Source organism: Ursus arctos, unplaced genomic scaffold (assembly GCF_023065955.2).
Source record: "Ursus arctos isolate Adak ecotype North America unplaced genomic scaffold, UrsArc2.0 scaffold_15, whole genome shotgun sequence".
Taxonomy (NCBI): Eukaryota; Metazoa; Chordata; class Mammalia; order Carnivora; family Ursidae; genus Ursus; species Ursus arctos.
In genome coordinates, this window is record NW_026622819.1 from 26,042,343 (window position 1) to 26,056,611 (window position 14,269).

Sequence of the window (14,269 nt, forward strand, 5' to 3'; positions counted from 1 at the left end):
CCTCCCCAGAAGGCAGGTCCAAGCGGGAGAAGCAGGTGAGTAACAGCTACTTAAAACAAAACTGTAATAATTGATGATAGAGGGTGGCTCAGTCGGTTAGGCATCTGCCTTTGACTCAGGTCATGATCTCAGGGTCCTGGGATCAAGCCCCGCATCAGGCTCCCTGCTCAGTGAGGAACCTGCTTCTCCCTGTCCTTCTCCTGCTCCCCTGGGACAACACTGAATCTCTAGCATAGGTTCTGAGTTTAAAGATCCAGGGTCTTGCCTGAGATTCCGCATTCTTTCCAAGCTCCCCTGTGACACCAGTGCTGCCAGTCCAAGCACCACTCTGAGGAGCTAGTTAGGAGAGCAGTTTCTTTTCTTTTTTTAAAGATTTTATTTATTTATTTGTCAGAGAGAGAGCACAAGCAGGGGGAACTGCCGGCAGAGAGAGAGGGAGACGTAGGATAGCAGAAAGACAACATGGGGCTTGATTCCAGGACGCTGGGATTGTGACCTGAGTTGAAGGCAGACATTTGACTGACTGAGCCACCCAGGCGCCCAAGAGAGCAGTTTCTAATCACACCTGTTTCACTGCTATCTGACATTCTCAGGGAACAGGACTTTGTTGTCAGAGGATATTTGACCAATGACGCAAAACTGACAACATACAATGATGTGCAGTTGTGTAAAATTGAGGTTAATTTGCAGACATTACTAGGATTCTGTGATCTGATTATGTTTTTGGAGCCTAACAGAGGAATTACCCCGAAAATATTACAGAGGAGTTATAGTTCTACTGCCCTGTAGAAAGTTAATCAGATTTATATCTAACCTAACACTTTTTGTTTGGCTAATCACACACACACACACACACACACACACACACACACACACACCCTGCAAGAACTTGGGGGAGCTGTTCTTTATGTCTTCCCTGTCAGTTCCCTCATTAATTAGTTGAGCAAAATTTTGACACCTGCTTCAAGTAATTTAGAGAATTTCCAATCCTCTCTTCTCTTAGCGAGGGGGAAAAAAACAAAACAGGCAAAACTCTTTCGTTTGTCCCCAAGCTACTGCAGGATGTAGCTAAACGTTACAACAAAACATGCCCTGAAGGAATAGTGGGCCGTTGGGGTAATTATTCCACAGCTACCATATTAAAACTCTGGATATGATAAAGGCCAGCAGAGGGCTGTAGGGATTCACTGAACGCTTTCCTCTCTGCTGCCTCTGCTTAAGCTAAGGATTTTCTCTTTGAAGCTAGTCTCCAAGACAAAGCCAAGTCATCTCAGCTGCAACAAGGGCCAGTACGGACTCCCACATCTACATCCAGACTGCGTTTATCTCTCTGCCAACATCAAGTCTCACTGGGACCTCTGGGATTAATCACCAGGTTATTAGCCAAACCCAAACCATAAGCAGGAACATCTACAGGACATTTCCTAATGTCAGCCAAGGAGCCTTTACAGACTTTCCAAAGAAGAGCCCACGAGTGATTGAGCTGGCTCCTTCGCAGAACCAAGCCATGTTGGCACACTCAGACCACAGCCAACCTCAGAAGAATGATGGCTTGACAGACAGATGTTATATTTCATAGCTTATGATACAACTTGAACAAGGCTCGTCCTGGAAGAAGTCCAAGCATACAGAAATAGGGTTATTTTTCTTTAGCCTGTAACTATAATAGGTAAAACGGGTAATGGGGGGGGGCAGTTTCAAGACCAAGGAATCTAAAGAGTCATTCTATGTCAATCTTTGAGTCTACGATGTACCTGTAATTTCCCCTCTGCTTCAGGTGTGTGGCTTAACAATCCACATTCTGATGGCAAAAGAGCTCGAGTCAAGAGAGTTAACTGTGTGCTGTCAGTGACTTCACTTCAATAAGAGATCGGACTAAAAATCCCCCAAATTCCTATGGAGTTCATGAGACAGTGATTCTGACTGTATTCCATACGCTAAGAAAATAGCAAGGAAAGTATGCAATTAGGTATATGGTTCCTTCTTCCCCCAACATATACACACCAATCCTGGAGAGTTAACAAATAAGTACTGGCTACTGTGTGTGTGTGTGTGTCCATGTCCTTGGACCCAGTTATCAACACAAACTGATGGAGCGCCACTGTCCAAGAACTGTGCTAGGCACTGGGGGCATAGCAACGATCAAGACAGACATGGCCTGTCCCCTTGGAGGCTGTGAGTAAAGGAACATCAATCAAGAAGACATGTATACTCTGGTCAAAGGAGAAAACATGAGTAGCTGGACATTTCTTCAGATTTACAAGGCAAGCCTTCTCCTAAAAGATGGTGAGATAATATATCTAAAGTGTTGGCCATTGATTCCATCCCCCCACCACTACCTGTGGTCCTGTGATATTTCCTTATGTCCTTGTCCCTCTGGGCCCTTCCTTCATATTCAAGCTGAGCCAGGATAACTTGTTGCTTTAGGGGAAGGACATGAAAGCAGAAAGCAGAGAAACAAGAATGTGTCTTCTTGCTTTGGAGTTTCAAAAGCCCTTAGGTTCCAAAGGCACAGAGGGAAGATTCAGTAGAAAATGTGATTTAAGAGCAAGGCATTCGCGACTGGTGCACGTGTACTGATGAATCCCTGAGGCAGTGGGGTTCTGATCCTGCTTTTAGGGCCTAGCTGGTCTGGGAGGATGGGAGATGGGGAGCAGAACCACCCACAAATGGCTTGGGGGAGATCCCAAAATAGAAGGCCAATGGCTCATCTCCTGGGCAGACCCCAGGGAGGCAATAAGACGTCGAGGAAGAAATGGCTTGCGGTGGGTCTAGACGGATGGGCTGACGCTGTGTCGGGCTCTGTTCTAAGTGCTTGACCTAGATGGACTCACCCAACCCTCGCAGCAGCACTTGGAGGAGGGCACTGCGGTAGATTCCTATGATTAGTGGCAGTTGTGTTCTCAAAAGTCACCCCAAGCACTGATTAGTGAGTAGGGGAAACTACTGTTCTGAGGGGAAATACGGAGCTAAGTTACTATGAACCTTTTCATCAACTGATCAAGACAGTGCTTCTATGTGTGTTTCCATTTAAAGATACTTAATCCGTATCGTTGCTTCATAGCATTGAGCCCTTGGGCAACAGCGCAGTAACTCATGCCCGAACAAACCTAACGTATTTTCTCCACAAGGCACATCACAATGTTCTAGCCCCTTTGAACCCCACACAGCACCTCAGGGCTACCTTTGGGACCATTTTAAACACGGAAGTCACACACACATAAAAAAGACAAACATGCAAATGATTTGGCACTAAATACACCACTTGTTTACAATATGAGAACCAAACAGGAAGTCAGAGGTCAGCTTGACCTACCTCAACCGGGAATGAGGCCTTGGGTGACTCCAATTGCCCCTCTACACGCCGTGCTTGTTTGCACATGACTGAAAATGAGCTACCTGTATTGCTCTGGGTGTTACACAGAAATTTTACTGAGTGAATTTGCAAATACAAACCCATGAATAATTGGTCAACTCTATTTTATCTCTGTCTTAGAGACAAAGAAAGCAAAAGGCACAGATAGTTTGCAGCTCCCAGAGTTCTGCTCACTTTGGTGTGGGGAGGGAGGAGCAGAAGAGCAGGGAAGGAGCTGAGAAGCCTTTGGTTCCACAGGGGCCTCACAGATGAGAATAAGAGAGAACTCAATGGTGACCGCTTTGGCCTGAGCGCCCAGTGCAGTGGGACAGTGGACATCTCAGTAAATGCCAGCACAAACAGATGACACCAAAACCCAGGAACTCTCTGCCCCAAACCCTTGCGCTTGAGTCCCCACAACTTAGAAGCCACCTTGGGGAAAGCGATGGGAGAACATTCTAAACCGAGACTAAATTTTCACCATCCTGTGGCAATGAGGCTCAACACAAGAGCGATCAATCTAATTTAATTTTGGGGTCTGGGATTCACACCCATTTCAGACATAAAGACGTATCCAACGCTTTGCAGTACTGAGCATTAGCTATGCTGTAGACAAAAACATTGCAGTAGAGCCATGCCAAAATCCTATTCTTCCCCATCATTAAACAAATAAATGCAGAGAGCTGGAATAGCATGTTTGCCGGAGGTCGAACGCACGGAATCTGCAATCTGTGTTCCCGCTGAAACCTGCTACCATGAGCCAGTATGTCTAATGCAGTCATGGTTCACATAAAAGAATTCACCTTAATCAGCTCACCAGTTTCCCAAAAGCAAGTTTCTCGATTTGAACATAATGCATAATAACTATTGCTACCCTAGTTCAGATCAGATTCCTGAAACTTCTCATTTCCTGGCAAAACACATAAAACCTGACGCTTATTCCTTTTCTTAAGGATTAGAAATGACTGCAAGGTCAGGTAATTAGTGGGCCTGGATCTGGAGCCATTTGTGATTGCCCTGAGTTTTCTTGAACGCTGCAGAATTCATATTTTAGCTCTGCATTACAAGAGCTCAGTCCACTGTAAGGTTAATCGTTGAGCACTTTGCAAAATGCTTTAACTCTTCCAGTGGGGACGGAGAAGCATGAAGCGGCTATACTAGAGAGAAAAGGCTCAGGCCTGGAAGTCACGAACCGACTGCGACAGCCCTTGTTTGACTTAGCAGGTCCGCTTGGCGCTCCACCCGCTTCCCGAACAGCTGCTGCTGGGGCCAATTCTAAGCCAGTTGTGGCCGCCTTCGGTCGGTGCGTCTGGACAGTGCCCTGCCTGCGGGAACCCAAGCTCAGGATGGGTTCAGCACTCACACAAGTGAGGTTAACACCCATGGGACTACCCTTGGCCAGTGGAGACCGGAGCCAATGGATTAATCCCCCTTGGTGATCCCCTCGAATAGAAACTTCCTTAGGCTCCTTCTCAGAAGGTCCTGGTGAGATGGAGGTCGGTCACCTAGAGCAAAGGCCAACTCGGCAATGCTTCCTGTATCAGCTGGTCTGCTCTACTCCACCATTCCCTCACCCTCACTCTCCAGAATCCTCTCCCAAATAAACTCTGTGAACGAACTTTCTCTGGGGCTCAGGTTTTAGGGGAATCTGGACAAAAAGTATGAACCATGTTTTGGCTGGCTGCTGGCTGGCTAGTTGATTGGTAGGTTGGTGGGGTTTTGCCCCTAGTCTAGCCTACTGCTACCCAGCTGTGTGACCTTGGGCTAGTCACTTCACCTCTCAGTAGCACAGCGTCCTCGGAGGTACAGCGGGGAGGCTAGAATAGAATATTTGTTCGGCCAGTATTTCTTCAGCATATTCCAGGAACTATTCTAAGTACCGGTGCTACAGCAACGAATAGGAAAGCCAATGTTCCTGCTGCCCTCGGGAAGCTTATATGTTGGTTAGAGAGGCAGAAAATAAGCAATAAACAAATCAATGATATAGTCAGATAATGATAAACACGTCACAGGGGAGGGGCTACATGACCCCAGAGTGTACCAAAGTGAGGAACCAAACCAAGGCGATTTGGTATCTAGGGGAAGGGCTTTCAAGCAGAGGACAGAGCCCGGGAAAAATCCCCTCAAGTGTTTCCTTCTGTAATCTGCCTTTGAGATCTTGGAGAGGTGTGTTGCTCACGCTTGAACGGAAAAAAATGGCAATTTGGAAACATGAATTGTTTTGCTCTAAGTCACCCGTGTTGCCCCCAAAGCTGACATTCCTGTGTCCTTGGCTAATGCTCTGGCCACATCCCTTCTGAGCTAAGGGACTGAGGAGATGTGAAAGTTCACCAGGGACGGAAACTTCAAAGGGAGCCCAGCTGACCCGAGAAAACCACTCATGGGTAATTACTCATGAAGGAGAAAGCGTTCAAACAGACTCGACCACGAAACACAGCAGATTTTCCACTTGCATGAAAGGTTTGCTCACAGGAGCCCAAGCCTACACTTCATTTTTAAGACTCTTCCCTTAGTCCTTAATGATTTCCAATCCGATCATTTGTAACCTGAGCATTTGTATGCATACTTTGGGATATTAAAAAACCAGAAAAGTTAAAAGAGGTTGTGCTCCACAAGTTACCCATCCCTGGACATGGGGCAAGTTCTCTCGGAGTTACCACAAATAAAACTTTGATGGGTTTTATAAGCCCGGTGGGAACAGAGGAAATGAACTAAATATAGACATTTGGTGTTTGATCCTTTTAAACAATCTCTCGCTCTGGGCATTTGGCAGGATATTAATTAACATTGTGGGTGCCTGGGGGGCTCAGTCAGTTAAGCATCTGGCTTTGGCTCAGGTCATGATCCCCGGGGCCTGGGATCAAGCCGCACAATGGCCTCCCTGCTCAGTGGGGAACCTGCTTCTCTCTCTCCATCTGCTGCTCCCCCTGCTTATGCTTTCTTGTTCTGTCAAATAGGTAAATTCTTTAAAAACAAAACAGAACAAAAACTAACATTGTGTAAAGATTCACAATCTTGTGAGGAAACAAGGGTTCAGAAATACTAAAACCACTCAGCAGTTAAGAAGAGGGGCCAGGACTTGAACCAGGACAACTTTTCCCATCATGCCTCATTCTGACCACCCACTGCAGGGTCGAGCCAACTGCTAAAGGTAGTAAGGTGGTGGGTTCAGAGGAGCAGATACACGCTCGGTTGGAAGCATTCTGACACAAAGAAGGAATTCCCTACTAGTGAGTGTGGGTTCCACAGGCCAGATGCACCCACAGGTGAAGGCATGGGGCAGCAGGACAAGGGTGGGCCCACCAAATCCGTCCCATGTGTCAGGGATGGTGGGAGGATGGCGTTAGTCACCCTTGAATGTAAGAGACTGAAGAAGCCTGGGGACAGAAATGCTCCCTGGGAACCAGTGGAGTCTTTTCTTTAAAAAAAAGAAAAGTCAGAAACATGCTGGGAAATATTTTGGCAACAAACCCTTTGACACTTATTTGCAAAGCATTTGGAATTGTTGGGCCTGGACTAAAATGAAATAAATAGCTCTGAAATAAATAAGAAGAATTTCAATTTACTCAGATGACTGGATTCCTTGGGTGAACAATGTCTTGCTGATGATGAAAATCAAAATGGGCTTGAGGAGCGGGCAGAAGGCTAGCTAAGGACAGTCACAAGCTGACCCCTGCAGCCCCCCACCCCCACTCCTGGGTGGGATTCGTGTGACATTCGTCCAGGAAGCTCCGAACTGCCTTCATCTTAAGGCCTTACTGGAGGGAAAAACCACCTTAACTTGACAAAGGCAAAGGCCTCCAGTATCCTGTATGTCCTCTTTAGCATATGAAAGTTCTTTTGAAAACCTCCCTTTTTCCTTACCCCAACTCCCAAGTATATAATCAGCCACCCCTCACAACCCCCAGGGCAGCAGCTCTTTCTGCCCATGGGTCCTGGCCCCACACTTTAAGAAAACCATTTTGCACCAAAGACGTCTCAAGAATTCTTTCTTGGTTGTCGGCTCCAGACCTCACCCCACCAAACCTCACCTACATTCCAAAACTACATCAGGCTCTGACATGGAACATGACTTTATCATAAAATTCTTGATTCAAGCAGAATGCTATAGACATCTCCTTGCCAAGTTCATGTAAATTCAGGAGGTCTGGCCTGTATGCAAAGCCAGAGCAGTATGATAATGCATTGTTTCTTATTTTTCACTCCATTTTTCAATGTGATCTTCCATTCAGAGCAAGGACACTATGGCGGGTCACACATCCATGTTTAACTGGACAGAGTTCAACTATTCACACTTTGAAAAGAAGGGGAGAGAGAGAATGAGAGAGAGAGAGATTAACATTTTAAATAATACAGGTGACCCCATCTTCTCTCCCATTCATTGAGCCCACGTCCAGCAGCAAACATTAAAGAGGAGATGTTTCTGCACATATATTTATATGTATCCATCACTAGGCAGGTCTGTGCACACAAAACAAGGCATGCTGTATTTCATGTGTGATCTGAGAGATCTTTGTGAATAATACAGACTCTATGATTATCACTTGAGCAGGGACTTTAGAATCTAAGCTTTAAACAAGGTGAGACTTCACTGTACTGTTTTGGTTTGGTTTGTTTTTTTGACTACTGTTTTAGAAGAGGAAGATGTTTTCTTTTTTTTCTAATAGAAAAAAAAAAAACTTGCTATGAGCCATCCACACACCCTCAGGGGTCCCCTGTAACCGGAGACAGTTGGCTGGGGTTCAGGGCTCAGTGTCCGTCATGAGACAAAGTAAGGTAACTAAATGAGCATTTTCAACTGATTGATGCAATTTGCCATCAACCTGATGTAAAACTGCAGGAAATATAAGCAGGATTATGAAACCAAGAGTCTCCTTTTATGCAACCAACATTTCTAAGGACCTGCTGTCAACAAGGTGATGGGTTAGAAGCCATGGGGAAGTAAAACCTCATGTTTTTACAAATCCTGTAGTTTATAAAATCTTGTAAAAGAGAAAGATAAATACACATTGAATTAGAATACAGGGGAGGCTGTGGGGTGCCTGGGTGGCACAGCGGTTAAGTGTCTGCCTTCGGCTCAGGGCGTGATCCTGGCGTTCCGGGATCGAGTCCCACATCAGGCTCCTCTGCTGGGAGCCTGCTTCTTCCTCTCCCACTCCCCCTGCTTGTGTTCCCTCTCTCCCTGGCTGTCTCTCTGTCACATAAATAAATAAGATCTTAAAAAAAAAAAAAAAAGAATACAGGGGAGGCTGTGAACAGCCCTATAATAAGTGTGGCCAGGTAACTTTGAGAAATGGAGTATAATTTTTAAAAACAATTACCTCTCAATTATTCACTAATAGATTGGGTTATGAAAGTTCTTTCTAGCAGTAGTCTTGGCCTGTAATTGTTCTCATTAGGTTACCGCCCAATTGTGTTTGTATTCCATGTGATAGCTATCAGCTTTTGGCCTATTCTGTAATGATTACCCCTTCCTCCTGGCTAACAGTTCTAAAATTTGGTTTAGGGATTTGCCTCTCCCACCCTCCCCCAAACCCTCACTTTTCCAACCTCCTAGGCCCCTGGGTGCTCACATGGCCTAATTCTGCCCAATGAGAAACAAGAAGTCTGTGGGAGTTCTAGGAAAGTTTTGCTTTCTTTAAGAGACATATGTTGAGGGGCGCCTGGGTGACTCAGTCGGTTAAGCCGCTGCCTTTGGCTCAGGTCATGATCCCAGGGTCCTGGGCTCAAGTCCAGAATCAGGCTCCTTGCTCAGCAGGGAGCCTGCTTCTCCCTCTGCCTGCCGCTCCCCCTGCTTGTGCTCTCTCTCTCCCTCTCTCTCTGACAAATAAATGAATACAATCTTAAAAAAGAGAGGGAGAGTCATATGCTGAACCTCCATGGGACTACATTCGGAGATTAGGCCTTTAGGGAGGTGATTAAGGTTAAATGAGGTCATAGGGGTGGGGCCCTAACCTATAGGACTGTGTTTGTGTTTTTTCTTTTTTTAAAATTTTATTTATTTATTTGAGAGAGAGAAAGAGCACACAAGCAGGGGCAGAGGCAGAGGAAGAAGCAGACTCCCCACTGAGCAGGGAGCCTGATGCGGGGCTCAATCCCAGGACCCCAGGATCATGACCTGAGCCAAAGGCAGACGCTTAATCAACTGAGTCACCCAGACGCCCAGGACTGGTGTCTTTATAAGTGGGGGAAGAGTCACCAGGAATGTGTGTACTGAGGAAAGACCATGTGAGGTCAGAGGGAGGAGATGGCCAGGTAAAGACCAAGAAGTGCAGTCTCACCAGAAACCAACCCTGCAGTCACCCTGATCTTGGACTTCCAGCCTTCAAAAGTGTGAGAACATAATTTCTGTTGTTGAAGCACCCAGTCCGTGGTATTCTGTTATGGAAGCCCAAGCAGATGACACAGGTCCCAAGGGCAATGAAATTCAGGATGTGTCAGAGATGAACTGTGGCCTCCACCATTCTTCCTGCTGGAGTTACCCACCTTGTCCCTGCCTCCATGTTCATCTACTTGAAAAACTTTTGCTTTGATCACTTTATGGGTAGAGTCCCTGACCAAGGTGTTTGCCTGCAATTTAGAAGATAAGGGGTCTTCTCCCCAGGAAGTGGGTGGAAAGTTTCCAAGCAACTTTGATTTCCAAAGGGAGAAAGGGGAAAGGGAATTTCAAAGTTGGAACAGAAAAAAGCAGGCTCCTTTGTTTTTTCCATTAATCTTATCTTGAGCACATTTGATATGCCAGGCTGTGCTGAAGGTGTAAGAGATGCAGTGAGTAAACAGACCTGGCCTCTGCCCCTAGGAACATGTTGGGAAATTGCTCAGAGCACAGAAAATGTGGGGGAGTAATGGGAAGTAAAGCTTGAAGAGTAGGATGGGAACAGATTATGGGGAGTCTTGAATCCTGTTTAGGAATTTGTTCTTTAACCAGTAGGCAAATGCGGAGCCCCTGCAGGTGACTGAATTGATTCAATTGTGTGTTGATTCAGTTGAAATAGGAAGAGATCAGAGACTGGAGAGACAGTAAAGGGCAGAGTCCTAAAGCTCAGACAAGATGTAGTGAGAGCCTGAACCAACGTAACATGAAAATTACACCATGTTTGCTGAGACCATCGTACACTAATATCAACAGATAACCTTAAGATATTTTCTCAGACTCATAGAAATACTACCATGTGTTAGCCTTTGAAAAGTTCCCCAAATACCAAATTCAATCTTCTCATATCAGGGGCAACAAAGGAGAGTCCACCTGGTCAGGACTGACACTGACGTGAGCTGGGAAAGGGTGGCCACATAGCCCCGAGTACTTTAGAGCAATAAAACTCTCAATGTGTCAGGTTCAAGAGCCAAAAACTCTCCCATTGTTGTAATTAATCTTAGCAAGTGATGATAAAGGGGAAGGGACTTAAGTTAGAAGAATGCAGGTCGAATCTCTATTCTGAGACCCTCTAGGTGCAGACAGGGTGGGCAGGGGGCACTGACAGGTGGGCGGGACCCCTGCTCCTCCATCTTCCCTAAAGCGAGGAAGAACTACTCTCTTGGCTGGGCAGCCCCCTTCTTCCCGGTTCACCATTCACATGTTGGCACAAACGACCAACATTGACCCCAAAGCTGCCATGTGCAGGCACTGCTCTTGGCTGTGGAAACAGAAACTGAGCAGAACTCAAGATCCTGCTTCTCATGGGACCTACCTGGCTGTGAACAGAGACAGAACATATCAAAACATAAAATACATATATTGGCTGGGCCGTAAAGACAGAATCATCCAGGGTACTTATTAAAATGCAGACTTCTGGGCCCCGTCTCAAAACCATTGAATCAAAATAACTGGAGGAGAGGCCCAGGAAGCTGCATTTTTAACAAGCTCCTAAGTAATGCTGATGCTACATTACTGATTTTAAAAAAGAAGAAGAAAAAGCAAAGTGCACAAGGGACCCTTTTCATTGCAGTTGTAAATGTCTCCACACATGGCTCTTATGCAAACTTCCTTTGCAAAACCTCCAGAGCCCAGTCACAAGCTGATTTGTTCAGAGAAATGCGCTGAAAGAGCCCGCGTGATGGGAACATTCCATCAACAGATCCATTCATTCAAAAATTCTGACGTGTATAGACACTAGATGGCTTCAGTGGAAGGGCCTCCCTGTTCTGGGGAGCTTAAGGAGAGACTTTCTGGAATATTCCCTACCTGTGAAGAGGGCATGGTAGTGGAGGCCCCTCTCCTTATCCTCATGGGAGCAGACATCAAATAAGTAGGCTTTAATGGGCCCATCAATGAAGTCAGCAGCAAAGTCAAAGGTGACTACACCTATCATGGTGATGGTTATGGCCCAAATCCGCTTCCTCCTTGGATCAGCAATCAAAGCTAAAACAGAAATAAATACACATCACCTAAATCCTGCTCTAGAATGATTTGCATTTTTATTTCCACCAAAATGTCCTGTCATTAAATTTTCTCCCTTCACTTTCATTTTGCTTTGCTTTTCCAAATAAAAATGGCTTTGTTATTTTTTCAGGTTTTAAAAATCACACACGTGAATGCCAGAAAAGGTAGAGCTAAAGAGACAGAAAGTAGACTGAAGGGTTGCTTAGGCCTGCTGGGGAGGAGGGAATGGGGGGTGACTGCTAATGGTTCCTCGGTTTCTTTTGGGGTGATAAAATATGGTGGAATTAGATAGTGGCGATGGTTGCACTACCTTGGGATATGCTAAAAGGCACTGAGTTGTATAAATTTCATATCAAATCTCATTTAAAACAGTTGTTTAAAAAAATCATACATGCTTATTGTAAACCATTTCAATAATGTAGAAAACATGGGGGAAATGCTTCATCCCAGCCCCCACTGATGGTCATCCTTCAGATATCCCTTTATGTACTCACACACCTACAGAAACAGGTGCATACCTGTGCCCTAATGCACTGCTTCTCAAACCTCAGCACCCATAATCATCCCTTGGACAACTTGTTGAAACAGATTTTTTGGGGCTCTGTCTCCCGTGAGTCTCCATGATTCTCCCGTGACCCTCTGGTAGGTCTGAGGTGGGGTTGGGCATTTGCATCTCTAACAGCCCCGGGGATGCTGATGCCCTGGGTCTGAGGACCACGCTTGGAGGAGCACTGACTAATGGGATCAGGTTGGACACACTCATCTATAACCAACTCTCCTCATATCTTTGCATTTCAATGAATGGAGAGCAGCTGCACCGTTAACAGCTGAGTACTCTTCACTCTGTGGACATCCCAGAATTCCTTCGCTCACTCTCCTATTAGAGAAACAAGAATTTTTTCCCTTGCTTTCAGTTTCACTTAAAAATAATGTGTAATATATGCACATTTTTTAAAAGATTACAGTATAAAAATAAGTGAAACACAAGCCTACACTCCACTTTTTACTTCCAAAGTCCTTCAGTAGTTCCCCCCCCTCCCCCAGAGGCAACTATTCTTCTCAGGGGGTTCTGTGAATATTTCGCAGAAATAACCTACATTTGTGTGTTGATGCCCTCTTTTAAATATAGACACATGATAGCAGATTATCCTGCCTCATTATCATCCATTCTGCTAGCCTGTGAGTTAATGGTCCAGAAATATGTGCTATTTTTAAGTTTAACAATTCTTTTATCAATGAAACTTTTTATGTACCACCACCGGTTACTGATTGATTGGTGGCCGATTAATGTCAAGAAAAAGCGATCACCATCAGGTTTGTTTTTGTCCAGAACTTGCAGTGCAAATATGACCCCTTGAGCGGACGGGCTGATGCCCTGCACCCGTTAAAAGACTCTCTGTAAAGCTATGAACAGAATTAGATCTTACTTAGACATGTAGGTAATTTATTGTAAGTATTCATGGGGTCATTTGGCAGATGATTCATTTGACCAAAGTATTAACTAAAGCCTAATCTCAAAGAGCACTGCAATTGATAAACAAGCAACAATATTTCATTGGAGAAAAGAGATAACTATTCCTATGTTTAAATCCTCACAACAATAAAACAACAACAGCAATGCATCCTGAAGCTTCTGAAAGTAAAAGCTCCCAACCACAGAATTTGGGTTGTCCCAAGGTGGAAGTTCACTGTAACCTAGGACAGAGAATCAGCTCTAATCAATTTCCAAGTAAGCGTCCCGTAAAGAAACCTGCATCCTCCTCCCATGGAGTTGCATAATGTGCCCCGGTCCCCCTGCCTGCCCCCCTGTGCAGTCCACTGACCTGACACGACAGCGTCCCCGTTGAGGTACAAAGCCATGCCCGAGAGCATCAAGATGCCCAGGGTGAGGATGTAGGGTCTCCGCCGGCCCCACCTGGCCCGGCAGTGGTCGCTGGCTAGTCCGACCACGGGTTGCAGCAGGAACCCCAGGATGGGGCTGAGGAGCCACACCGTGCTGTACAGACTCCTGGGCAGCCCCACACTCAGCAGGACCGGGGTCACGTACGCCGCCTCCACCGCGTAGCAGAACTCCCGGCCAAGCATGGCCATGCTGTGCATGATGAGATTGCCCGTGGGCCTTCTGGGTGGCTCCACAGGGTCAGAGGGGTCATCCTCAGCTAGGGACTTACAGGTATGAGTGCCGAGCTGCCCAACGTTGCCTCCCATGGCCACAGGGTGAGGAACCTGCCTGCAAGCCCACCACCTTCCGGGGGGGCCCTCAGGGTTCTGGCCCAAGCTGAATTTGACATGGAGCCTGGCCGAGCAGCCAACAGAGATGGTCGAGCTGGGGGAGGGGCTCGAATTCTTTCATGCCTCTAAGATCACAAGTTATGATGAGAGGGAAGGGGGTGGGGTCAGGGAAGCATGAAGGAGATTAGCGGCTGCGAGCCCTCTGGCTCCTTAGAAGGTTGGTCCAGAGGAATCTTTCTTTGCACTGTTCTCTTTCTCCCTCTCTGTCTCTGCCACACACACACATATAAACACACTCTATT

At 46.1% G+C, this 14,269-nt stretch overlaps 1 protein-coding gene across 2 annotated transcripts in view; it reads right to left on the bottom strand.

The window, feature by feature from the left end:
- SLC45A2 (solute carrier family 45 member 2) overlaps positions 1 to 13,943 on the bottom strand; it is a 30,315-nt gene extending 16,372 nt beyond the window's left edge. For both annotated transcript variants that reach the window (XM_026506768.4, XM_026506769.4), the window contains exons 1-2: positions 13,559 to 13,943; positions 11,538 to 11,714 (exon numbers count right to left, since the gene is read on the bottom strand). In XM_026506768.4, the coding sequence (XP_026362553.3) occupies positions 11,538 to 11,714; positions 13,559 to 13,943 (562 nt within the window). The remainder of the gene's footprint in view (positions 1 to 11,537; positions 11,715 to 13,558) is intronic.
- Between the last annotated feature and the right edge of the window lie 326 nt (positions 13,944 to 14,269).